Consider the following 12,796-nt stretch of genomic DNA (forward strand, 5'->3'; position numbering starts at 1 on the left):
GGAATTCATTTTTCGGTCGATGATAGCAAGCTTTCCAGGCACTGAGGTAGCAAAGCAGCCCCAAACCAGGATGCTTCCTCCACCATACTTTACAGTTGGGATGAGGTTTTGATGTTGGTGTGCTGTGCTGTGCCTTTTTTCTCCACAAGTGTTGTGTGTTCCTTCCAAACAACTCAACTTTAGTTTAATCTGTCCACAGAATATTTTGCCAGTAGCTCTGTGGAACATCCAGGTGCTCTTTCGCGAACTTCAGACGTGCAGCAATGGGTATTTTTGGACAGCAGTGGCTTCTTCCGTGGTGTCCTCCCATGAACATCATTCTTGTTTAGTGTTTTACGTATCGTAGACTCGTCAACAGAGATGTTAGCATGTTCCAGAGATTTCTGTAAGTCTTTAGCTGACAGTAGGATTCTTCTTAACCTCATTGAGCATTATGCGCTGTGCTCTTGCAGTCATCATTGTAGAACGGCCACTCCTAGGGAGAGTAGCAACAGTGCTGAACGTTCTCCATTTTATAGATAATTTGTCTTACCGTGGACTGATGAACATCAAGGCTTTTAGAGATACTTGTGTAACCCTTTCCAGCTTTATGCAAGTCAACATTTCTTCTGAGATCTCTTTTGTTCGAGGTATGATTCACATCAGGCAATGCTTCTTGTGAGTAGAAAACGCAAATTTTGTGAGTGTTTTTTATAAGGCAGGGCAGCTCTAACCAACATCTCAAATCTCGTCTCATTGATTGGACACCAGGTTAGGTAACTCCTGACTCCAATTAGCTTTTGGAGAAGTCATTAGCCTAGGGGTTCACATACTTTTTCCAACCTACACTGTGAATGTTTCAATAGACAAGAAAAATACAATAATTTGTGTGTTATTAGTTGAAGCACACTGTGTTTGTCTATTGCTGTGACTTAGATGATGATCAGATCAAATTTGATGACCAATTTATGCCGAAATCCAGGTAATTCCAAAGGGTTCACATACTTTATCTCCCCAATTTCGTGGTATCCAATTGGTAGTTACAGTCTTGTCTCATCGCTGCAACTCCCGTACGAACTCGGGAGAGACGAAGGTTGAGAGCCGTGCGTTCTCCAAAACACAACCCAACCAAGCCACACTGCTTCTTGACACAATGCCCACTTAACCCGGAAGCCAGACGCACCAATGTGTCGGAGGAAACACCGTACACCTGGCGACCATGTCAGCGTGCACTGCGCACGGCCCGCCACAGGAGTCACTAGTGCACGATGGGACAAGGACATCCCTGCCGGCCAAACCCTCCCCTAACCCAGACGACGCTGGGCCAATTGTGCGCCGCCCCATGGGTCTCCCGGTCGCGAACCCAGAATCTCTAGCGACACAGCTAGCACTGCAATGCAGTGCCTTAGACCACTGAGCCACTCGGGAGGCCATATGATGACATATATAATGTCATCATAAAGAATGCAGATGAAAAGGGCATTGTCTAGCTTCCTATGGATAGGTGCACCATGGATGGATACCTACTGTAATCGTCTATGGTGATGGTCTCGTACTCCACTTTGGGCATCTGCATGCTGTGGTACGTGTTATTCACTCCCTCGTTAGTCTCCAGGTCCAGGACCTCTGCAGTGACATGGAAGAAATAGTCTCATTGTTCACTTACAGTATAGTCTGAGTAGCAGCTTCATGAAGCATCAAACACATTTTCCATTGAATTTTTTGTGATGTGATATTAAAGACACTATACTGAATAAAATGCCCCTCAGCTTCAGTGCCCTTTATGGTACAGGCCAGGGTCAGGCTTCATAGCACTCACTCTGTCTGTCTTTTGTGCTGTAGATGGCAACACTGGGTACATCGGGGCCTGGATGGGGATACATGGGGGGGGCAGCGAAAGAGAGAGAGAGTTGGAGGTTGTAGGTTATTATAGGAAGAAACACTTGAAGGTTCATATAAATGGCCTCTAATGGAAAAGCAAAAAAAAAAATGCCTCTCACTCTCTTTCCATCTTTAGTAATGCAAGTCTAGAAATAACCCTTCTCAGCCAGCCATGTGTCATTACTGAGAAGCCACTGTCTGTCTGTAGCACCTTGGGGAGCAGCTGAATGAATAGCTGGCTGTTATTATTACTCAGAACAGACCAGGGCTGCTCTGCACTCACAAGATCGAATTAATGAAAAGGCCGTTGCCCTTTTTCCTCTCCAGAGTGGACCCTCTAAACAAATGTCAAGTGTCATGTTAAACTTCCGGCGCCGACAGAGATGGCCGCCTCGCCTCGCTTCGCGTTCCTAGGAAACTATGCAATATTTCATTTTTTTACGTGTTATTTCTTACATTGGTACCCCAGGTAATCTTAGGTTTTATTACATACAGTCAGGAGGAACTACTGGATATAAGAGCAACGTCAACTCACCATCATTATGACCAGGAATACGACTTTCCCGAAGCGGATGCTCTGTTTTGCCCACCACCCAGGACAATGGATCGGATCCCAGCCGGCGAACCAAAGCAACGTCGCCGTAAAAGGGGCAGACGAAGCGGTCTTCTGGTCAGGCTCCGGAGACGGGCACATCGCGCACCGCTCCCGAGCATACTACTTGCCAATGTCCAGTCTCTTGACAACAAGGTTGATGAAATCCGAGCAAGGGTAGCATTCCAGAGAGACATAAGAGACTGTAACATTCTTTGCTTAACGGAAACATGGCTTACTCGAGACACGCTATCGGAGTCAGTACAGCCAGTTGGTTTCGTCACGCATCGCGCCGACAGAAACAAGCATCTTTCTGGTAAGAAGAGGGGCGGGGGGGTATGCCTTATGATTAACGAGATGTGGTGTGATCATAACAACATACAGGAACTCAAGTCCTTCTGTTCACCTGACTTAGAATTCCTCACAATCAAATGTCGACCGCATTATCTACCAAGAGAATTCTCTTCGATTATAATCACGGCCGCATATATTCCCCCCCAAGCAGACACATCGACGGCCCTGAACGAACTTTATTTGACTCTATGTAAACTGGAAACCACATATCCTGATGTTGCATTCATTGTAGCTGGGGATTTTAACAAGGCTAATCTGAAAACAAGACTCCCTAAATTCTATCAGCATATCGATTGTGCTACCAGGGCTGGTAAAACCCTGATCATTGTTATTCTAACTTCCGCGACGCATATAAGGCCCTCCCCCGCCCTGCTTTTGGAAAAGCTGACCACGACTCCATTTTGTTGCTCCCAGCCTATAGACAGAGACTAAAACAGGAAGCTCCCGCGCTCAGGTCTGTTCAACGCTGGTCCGACCAATCTGATTCCACGCTTCAAGATTGCTTCGATCACGTGGATTGGGATATGTTCCGCACTGCGTCAAACAACAACATTGACGAATACGCTGATTCGGTGAGTGAGTTTATTAGCAAGTGTATCGGCGATGTCGTACCCACAGCAACTATTAAAACATTCCCAAACCAGAAACCGTGGATTGATGGCAGCATTCGCACGAAACTGAAAGCGCCAACCACTGCTTTTAACCAGGGCAAGGTGACCGGAAACATGACCGAATAAAAACAGTGTAGCTATTCCCTCCGCAAGGCAATCAAACAAGCTAAGAGTCAGTATAGAGACAAAGTAGAGTCGCATTTCAACGGCTCAGACACAAGAGGTATTTGGCAGGGTCTACAGTCAATCACGGATTACAAAAATAAAATCAGCCCCGTCGCGGACCAGGATGTCTTTCTCCCAGACAGACTAAACAACTTCTTTGCTCGCTTTGAGGACAATACAGTGCCACTGACACGGCCCGCTACCAAAACCTGTGGACTCTCCTTCACTGCAGTTGACGTCAGTAAAACATTTAAACGTGTTAACCCTCGCAAGGCTGCAGGCCCAGACGGCATCCCCAGCCGCGTCCTCAGAGCATGTCAGACCAGCTGGCTGGTGTGTTTACGGACATATATATGTTCCCAATATATGTTCCCAAGAAAGCTAAGGTAACTGAGCTAAATGACTACCGCCCCGTAGCACTCACTTCTGTCATCATGAAGTGCTTTGAGAGACTAGTCAAGGACCATATCACCTCCACCCTACCTGACACCCTAGACCCACTCCAATTTGCTTCCCGCCCCAATAGGTCCACAGACGATGCAATCGCAACCACACTGCACACTGCCCTAACCCATCTGGACAAGAGGAATACCTATGTGAGAATGCTGTTCATCGACTACAGCTCAGCATTTAACACCATAGTACCCTCCAAACTCGTCATCAAGCTCGAGACCCTGGGTCTTGATCCCGCCCTGTGCAACTGGGTACTGGACTTCCTGACGGGCCGCCCCCAGGTGGTGAGGGTAGGTAACAACATCTCCACCCCGCTGATCCTCAACACTGGGGCCCCACAAGGGTGCGTTCTGAGCCCTCTCCTGTACTCCCTGTTCACCCACGACTGCGTGGCCATGCACGCCTCCAACTCAATCGTCAAGTTTGCAGACGACACTACAGTGGTAGGCTTGATTACCAACAACGACGAGACGGCCTACAGGGAGGAGGTGAGGGCCCTCGGAATGTGGTGTCAGGAAATTAACCTCACACTCAACGTCAACAAAACAAAGGAGATGATCGTGGACTTCAGGAAACAGCAGAGGGAGCACCCCCCTATCCACATCGACGGGACAGTAGTGGAGAGGGTAGTAAGTTTTAAGTTCCTCGGCGTACACATCACGGACAAACTGAATTGGTCCACCCACACAGACAGCGTGGTGAAGAAGGCACAGCGGCGCCTCTTCAACCTCAGGAGGCTGAAGAAATTCGGCTTGTCACCTAAAACCCTCACAAACTTCTACAGATGCACAAGAGCATCCTGTCGGGCTGTATCACCGCCTGGTACGGCAACTGCTCCGCCCACAACCGTAAGGCTCTCCAGAGGGTAGTGAGGTCTGCATAACGCATCACCGGGGGCAAACTACCTGCCCTCCAGGACACCTACACCACCCGATGTCACAGGAAGGACATAAAGATCATCAAGGACAACAACCACCCGAGCCACTGCCTGTTCACCCCGCTATCATCCAGAAGGCGAGGTCAGTACAGGTGCATCAAAGCAGGGACCGAGAGACAGCTTCTATCTCAAGGCCATCAGACTGTTAAACAGCCACCACTAACATTGAGTGGCTGCTGCCAACATACTGACTCAACTCCAGCCACTTTAATAATGGAAAAATGTACGTAAAAAATGTATCACTAGCCACTTTAAACAATGCTACTTAATATGCTACTTAATATAATATTAACATACCCTACATTACTCATCTCATATGTATATACTGTACTCTATACCATCTACTGCATCTTACCATCTTTATGTAATACATGTATCACTAGCCACTTTAAACAATGCCACTTTATATGTTTACATACCCTACATTACTCATCTCATATGTATATACTGTACTCTATACCATCTACTGCATCTTGCCTATGCCGTTCTGTACCATCACTCATTCATATATTTTTATGTACATATTCTTCATCCATTTACACTTGTGTGTATAAGGTAGTTGTTGTGAAATTGTTAGGTTAGATTACTCGTTGGTTATTACTGCATTGTCGGAACTTGAAGCACAAGCATTTCGCTACACTCGCATTAACATCTGCTAACCATGTGTATGTGACAAATACAATTTGATTTGATTTGAATCAGCTGCCATGGCAACTGCACCGGTAGGAGAGAACGATGATTAACGTTCTCAGAGAGAATGAGAACACAGACATAAAAAAGGCCATGCAGCGCTGAGCCTGTCCTCATCTGTCCCTCCCTGGGCCCTGCTCTCATTTCAGACAGAACCTGTCTGACACACAGGAAGCAGGGCACGACATACGGCTCTATGCCAACTACTGTAGTTTGATACAGCAGGAACACTGTAGGATGCAGGCTGGCAGTTCACATTGAGCTACATCTGATTGGCAAGTAGAAAGAGTGGTTAGTGGTGTACTGCAGTCAGATTCAATACAACCTTTTGTCACAGCATTGAACACTAATTCAATTTAATATTTTGACTCAGATTTTTTATTTATTTTATATATTTGACACTAAACACCCCACTAAAACCTCAGCAGCATAGCCAAAGACTTCAATTTATTTATTTATCACAAAAATCTACTGATTCCGGAAAGTGCAACATATACTGCTTAGTGTTCAGAATTCAAGGTCAGGAGCACTCACCTTTACAGTTGAGCAGGAAGTACTGCATGTTGTGGCTGAAGGAGCCGTCCACATAGCCACACTTGAACTCACATGACAGACAGCGGCGGTTAAACGGGCCTGTAGTGTCCGCACTGATATAGGATAAATACAGTAAACCACGCTATTAGCATTATCTGGAGTATTTCTGGTGTCCTGTGTGAATTTAATATCTCTCTCTCTCTCTCTCTCTCTCTCTCTCTCTCTCTCTCTCTCTCTCTCTCTCTCTCTCTCTCTCTCTCTCTCTCTCTCTCTCTCTCTCTCTCTCTCTCTCTCTCTCTCTCTCTCTCTCTCTCTCTCTCTCTCTCTCTCTCTCTCTCTCTCTCTCTCTCTCCTTTATTGGCATGACGTAACAATGTACATATTGCCTTTGGATATTTGCAATATGGAGAGAAAAAAAATGATAATCAAAATTGTCAACGGGACAACAGTAACAACAATAACCAAGTGTCAAAATAACCATACATTCAACAATAACAATAAGCATACAGTAGAGTACATGTGCAGGTTGATTGGTCTGTCAGACACTGTCCCTCAACTGATGGCAGGCAGCAATGTAGTGCGCTGCCAACCCACAGCTCTATGCATCCTCCCCCAACAGGACGGGTAGCTTACTCTCATCAGAGAGGTCTTTGAAACCTTTAATAAGGGTTTCAAATTTGGGGAAATGACACTCTCTAATTGTTTTATATTTTGTCAGGAAATGCAGCTCTGTCTCAGGTTCTGCTGTGGTGCAGTGGTTGCACAGCCTTTCCTCTACAGGGAGCCAGGTTTTCCTGTGTCTACCCTTCTCAATGGCAAGGTTGTGCTCACTGAGCCTGTACTTTGTCAAGGTTTTTCTAAGGTTTTGATCAGTAACCACAGTCAAATAGTATATCTCTCCCTCCCTCTCCCCCTCTCTCCCTGAGCCCTGGGACCATGCCTCAGGACTACCTGGGCTGATGACTCCTTGCTGTCCCCAGTCCACCTGCTGCTGCTCCAGTTTCAACTGTTCTGCCTGCGGCTATGGAACCCTGACCTGTTCACCAGACGTGCTACCTGTCCCGGATCTGCTGTTTTCGACTCTCTCTCTCTACCGCACCTGCTGTCTCTAACTCTGACTGATTGGCTATGAAAAGCCGACTGACATTTACTCCTGAGGTGCTGACCTGTTGCACCCTCTACAACCACTGTGATTATTATTATTTGACCCTGCTGGTCATCTATGAACATCTTGGCCATGTACTGTTATAATCTCCACCGGCACAGCCAGAAGAGGACTGGACACCGCTCAGAGCCTGGTTCCTCTCTAGGTTTCTTCCTAGGTTCCTAGGGAGTTTAGCAACTGTGCTTCTACATCTGCATTGCTTGCTGTTTGGGGTTTTATGTTGGGTTTCTGTATAGCACTTTGTGACATCGGCTGATGTAAAAAGGGCTTTATAAATACATTTGATTGATTGATTGATTATACCCTATTAGACAAAAACAATGACATAGTGAACTCTCACAGAATAAACCCTCTAACTATACCTGTAGAGGTGTCGTCGTTTTGGATCATCCTCTGTGCTCAAAAAGTATCTGTAAAACATTGTGATGAAGATCAGTTTGGAGTTCAATGACTATTACCTGAACAAGAGAAGGTAAGTCAAGTTTCCATGGTAACATTTGATCAACTATAAGTGATAAGAAATTATATGTATGTAGGAATCATAATGGTACTATTTGGTCACGTTACTGTAATGTATGGGTGGAGATACTTACATGAGCTGCTTGTCCTGGCTGTAGGCTAGTATCTGAGTAACGTCCCAGTCTCCTGATGTCAGGGACTGCAGAGTGTCTGTGCTGGTGTTGGGCTGGAATGGAACAATACATGTTAACATGACAACTACAGGTTAAAGAACAGTTGGCTACAGTTGGCTCTGGCAAACAAACAGCAGAGACCTGAGGACACCATCCAACCTGGAACTGAAACAGACCAGATACAACTTCAATTATCACTGAGGTGTCGAAGCCTTTGAGCCCAACAAATGGCAGGAATCTCACAGGCTACCCCACCCAAATCCAGAGGCCTTTGAAGCACTCTCCCGCTGTTCAGAGACCATCCACTGGCATTTTCCACAAGAAATCTCACTTCAGAAATAAAAGCTTCTCCCAAGTGGGTGTGACATCTACTCCTGTTGCCTGCTGCACTGCTGCTGGGATTCCACCTGGCGATCTGTTCACCGTCTGCCCTGTCTTGTCTCCCCCTGTCTGGTACAGGTACCCCCACCACACTTCCCCCTCTCTCCCGAGCTTTCGTTCACCTCCAGCACACACGCACTGTTGGGGCGAGTGACTCTGAACTTACAATGGCTAGCCCCAAGTCATTATGTATTTTTTATTGTGCATTTTGCTATTTGCCTCATAACTCCTGTATGCTTTGTTGACTATGAGCTTTCTTGTTTAACCAACCGTGCAACATACTATGTTTGTTCCCACACTCAGGACTCTGACAGTCTATTGGTTACACAGACTTTTGGCCTCATTAGAACCACCTCTCGCTGGCTTTGTATTCATGTTACCTGATGAAATTGCTGTACAATATGATCTTGTTGCCATCTAATGCACATTAAAATGTTATAAATCAACACTACTGAGCTCTCCCTGTCCTCTGCCGTGCCTTGATTCTATTACTGTTGATGATATCGGGAAATGTGCATGTACACCCTGGCCCATCTACTGTTGCTAGCTCCAATTCTGACTTGTGCTCTGATATCTGCTTCACTGATTTCTGCTCTCGTAAAAGCCTGGGTTTTCTGCACGTTAACACTAGAAGCTTATTACCTAAAATGGATAAATTGAAAGTGTGGATTCACAGCTCCAATCCAGATGTGTTGGTCATTACTGAGACGTGGTTAAGGAAGACTGTTTTGAATACTGACGTTAACCCTTCTGGTTATAACCTTTTTCGGCAAGACAGATCTTCCAAAGGTGGGGGAGTGGCAATCTTTACCAAGGATCACCTTCAGTGCTCGGTTGTCTCCACCAAGTCTGTCGTTAAACAATTTGATTTGCTGGTTTAAAGCAATTAACTTTCAAATAGCTCTTTGTTGACTGTTGCTGGGTGTTATCGTTCTCCATCAGCACCGGCCTGTACTCTACCTGCCCTAAACTCTCTCCTGACCCCTTACACTAAATCTGAATTTTTCCTGCTAGGTGACCTAAACTGGGACATTCTTAAACCACCTGACCAAGTCCTAAAGCAATGGGACTCCCTAAATCTTTCTCAGATTATTACCAATCCCACAAGGTATGACTCCAATCACCCAGAAAAGGCTACTCTCCTCGATGTTATCCTCACAAATAATCCTGATATGTATCAGTCTGGTGTTTTCTGTAATGACCTTAGTGATCACTGTTTTACAGCCTGTGTTCGCAATGGCTGCTCAGTGAAATGACCTATCCTGATTTGTCATAGACGCTTGGCAAAAAACTTAATGAGCAAGCCTTCCTTCATGACTTGGCCTCTGTAAATTGGTATAGAATCATCTTGATCCCCTCTGTCGAAAACGCTTGGACCTTCTTTTTTATATTGTCAGTGGTATTGTTAACAAACACGGGCCCATAAAGAAAACGAGAATTAAAAACAGGTTCAGCCCCGGGTTCAACCGTGATCTTGCAGTTACTCCACCTCAAGAATTGCATTTGGCGAAAGGCTCGGCACACGCATACTCAGGCTGACTCTCGTTCAGGCAAATGAGAAATAAGTGTACTCAGGCTATCCGGAAGGCCAAAGTTAGTAAATTTAAGGAGCAGTTCTCTCTCTGTGGGTCTAACCCCAAGAAGTTCTGGAAAATGGTTAAAGACCTGAAGAATAAACCCTCCTCCTCACAGCTGCCCATGTCCCTTAAAGTTGATGTGGTTGTTACTGACAAGAAGCACATGGCTGGGCACTTTAATCACCATTTCATTAAGTCAAGATTCCTATTTGACTCAGCCATGCCTCCTTGCCCGTACAACATTTCCTCATCTCCACCCCTTCCAATGCGACTAGCCCCGATGCTCCTCCCTCTTTTCCCCCTTCCCGCTACAACGTTTCTCCCTGCAGGCGGTCACTGAGTCCGAGCCCCTTAAACTTGACCCCAAAAAACCATCTGGGTCAGATGGTTTAGACCCTTTCTTCTTTAAGGTTGTTGCCCCTATCATCACCAAGCCGATCTCTGACCTTTTTAACCTGTCTCTTCTCTCTGGGAAAGTTCCCATTGCTTGGAAGGCAGCCACGGTCCGTCCTTTATTTAAAGGGGGAGATCAAGCTGATGCTAACAGTTATAGGCCTATTTCTATTTTGCCCTGTTTATCAAAAGTGGCTTTCTTGATGTCTATAGGATTCTCTCTGGTATGCAATCTGGTTTCCGCTCAGGTAATGGATGTATCACTGCAACCTTAAAGTTCCTCAATGCCCTTGAATTTTATAGACTTGGCCAAAGCTTTTGATACGGTAGACCATTCCATTCTTGTGGGCCAGGTAAGGAGTATTGGTGTTTCTGAGGGGTCTTTGGCCTTCTAGAGGCGTCTGTGTTCTTTTGCCCATCTTAAATTTTTTATTTTATTTGCCAGTCTGAGATACAGCTTTTTCTTTGCAACTCTGCCGAGAAGACCAGCATCATGGAGTCGCAACTTCACTGTTGACGTTGAGATGGGTGTTTTGAGGGTACTATTTAATGAAGCTGTCAGTTGAGGACTTGTGAGGTGTCTGTTTCTCAAACTAGACATTCTAATGTACTTGTCCTCTTGCTCAGTTTCTATTCTGGTTAGAGACAGTTTGCGCTGTTCCCTGAAGGGAGTAGTACCCAGCATTGTACAAGATCCTCAGTTTCTTGGCAATGTCTCACATGGAATAGCCTTCATTTCTCAGAACAAGAATAGACTGACGAGTTTCAGAAGGTCTTTGTTTCTAGCCATTTTGAGCCTGTAATCGAACCCACAAATGCTGATGCTCCAGATACTCAACGAGTTTAAAGAAGGCCAGTTTGATTGCTTCTTTAATCAGAACAACAGTTTTCAGCTGTGCTAACATAATTGCGAAAGGGTTTTCTAATGATCAATTAGCCTTTTAAAATGATAAACTTGGATTAGCTAACACAACGTGCCATTGGAACACAGGAGTGATGGTTGCTGATAATGGGCCTCTGTACACCTATGTAGATATTCCATAAAAAATCTGCCATTTCCAGCTACAATAGTAATTTACAACATTACCAATGTCTACAATGTATTTCTGATCAATTTTATGTTATTTTAATGGACAAAAAATGTGCTATTCTTTCAAAAACAAGGACATTTCTAAGTGACCCCAAACCTTTGAACGGTAGTGTACATAACTCCAGGAAAGAGGACAGTGTTGTTCTACCTGGGAGGTTGACATGGAGATATGGAAGAACTTGCCCCTCCCACCCTGAGGTATAGCTCTGGTAAAGAAGAACTTGTATCCATCATGGGAGAAGAGTGGCGCTTCGTTCTACAGTAGGGAGAGAAAGGAGGAGTGAGTCTGAGTACATGAGACAACTAAATCGGTAAAATGCACTTCTGTCCCTCCAACCGCCTCCCCTTCCTCTGTAAGTGTTGACTGTAATGTATGGGTTGTTTTTTTTATGTGTGTTGTGAGTGATAAATGTTATAAAATGCTTTTACTTACCTGTTTGTGTAGCCAGCTATCACTTTCATCCTCATGTTTCTGGAAAAGTATGAGATAACAAGTAAGGGCTAGGGCCAGTGTAAGAGGGTGGCAATGTGTGCATGCATGTTTGTGTGTGTTCTTGTGTGTGTGTGTGTTCTTGTGTGTGTGTGTGTTCTTGTGTGTGTGTGTGTGTGTGTGTGTGTGTGTGTGTGTGTGTGTGTGTGTGTGTGTGTGTGTGTGTGTGTTTTCGTGTATGTGTGTGAGTTTCACCTTAGTGCAGATTCCTGTGGTGGCCTCACACAGTGTCAATATGGAGTTGTTCTGGGCTCTGTTCAGCCAATTGACTGCCAGCTTGGTGGTGGTGGCCCACATAACCATTGTGATGTAATATTCCATTCTACACAAAAATAACACAATGGAATGAGTTACAAGTTTAGGTAAATTCATTTCCTATTGTTTCAAAATTGCCATGGTTAATGCAGTATACATTATGATGCAAGGTTATTCCATGATGAATATGGCCCGTAGTCCAAATTTGGCCAGCAGATTATTTTATATGCCCCCCCCAAGTAAAAAAAAATAATAGTTTACACACACACACACACACACACACACACACACACACACACACACACACACACACACACACACACACACACACACACACACAGTACCAGTCAAAAGTTTGGACACACCTACTCATTCAAGGTTTTTTTTCCTTTATTTTTACTATTTTCTACAATGCAGAATAATAGTGAAGACATCACAACTATGAAATAACACTTATGGAATCATGTAGTAGCCAAAAAAGTGTTAAACAAATCAAAATAGATTTTATATTTGAGATTCTTCAAAGTAGCCACCCTTTGACAGCTTTGCACACTCTTGGCATTCTCTCAACCAGCTTAATAAGGAATGCTTTTCCAACAGTCTTGAAGGAGTTCCCA

General features: G+C 44.9%; 1 protein-coding gene across 1 annotated transcript in view; it reads right to left on the reverse strand.

Moving 5' to 3' along the window:
- LOC120055284 (dipeptidyl aminopeptidase-like protein 6) overlaps positions 1-12,796 on the reverse strand; it is a 61,720-nt gene that overhangs the window by 6,850 nt on the left and 42,074 nt on the right. Inside the window, exons 10-17 of the mRNA XM_039003167.1 lie at positions 12,120-12,246; positions 11,868-11,906; positions 11,583-11,690; positions 7,955-8,046; positions 7,724-7,771; positions 6,197-6,309; positions 1,799-1,846; positions 1,507-1,605 (exon numbers count right to left, since the gene is read on the reverse strand). Coding sequence (XP_038859095.1) covers positions 1,507-1,605; positions 1,799-1,846; positions 6,197-6,309; positions 7,724-7,771; positions 7,955-8,046; positions 11,583-11,690; positions 11,868-11,906; positions 12,120-12,246 — 674 coding nt within the window. The remainder of the gene's footprint in view (positions 1-1,506; positions 1,606-1,798; positions 1,847-6,196; positions 6,310-7,723; positions 7,772-7,954; positions 8,047-11,582; positions 11,691-11,867; positions 11,907-12,119; positions 12,247-12,796) is intronic.

Source organism: Salvelinus namaycush, chromosome 11 (assembly GCF_016432855.1).
Source record: "Salvelinus namaycush isolate Seneca chromosome 11, SaNama_1.0, whole genome shotgun sequence".
NCBI lineage: Eukaryota > Metazoa > Chordata > Actinopteri > Salmoniformes > Salmonidae > Salvelinus > Salvelinus namaycush.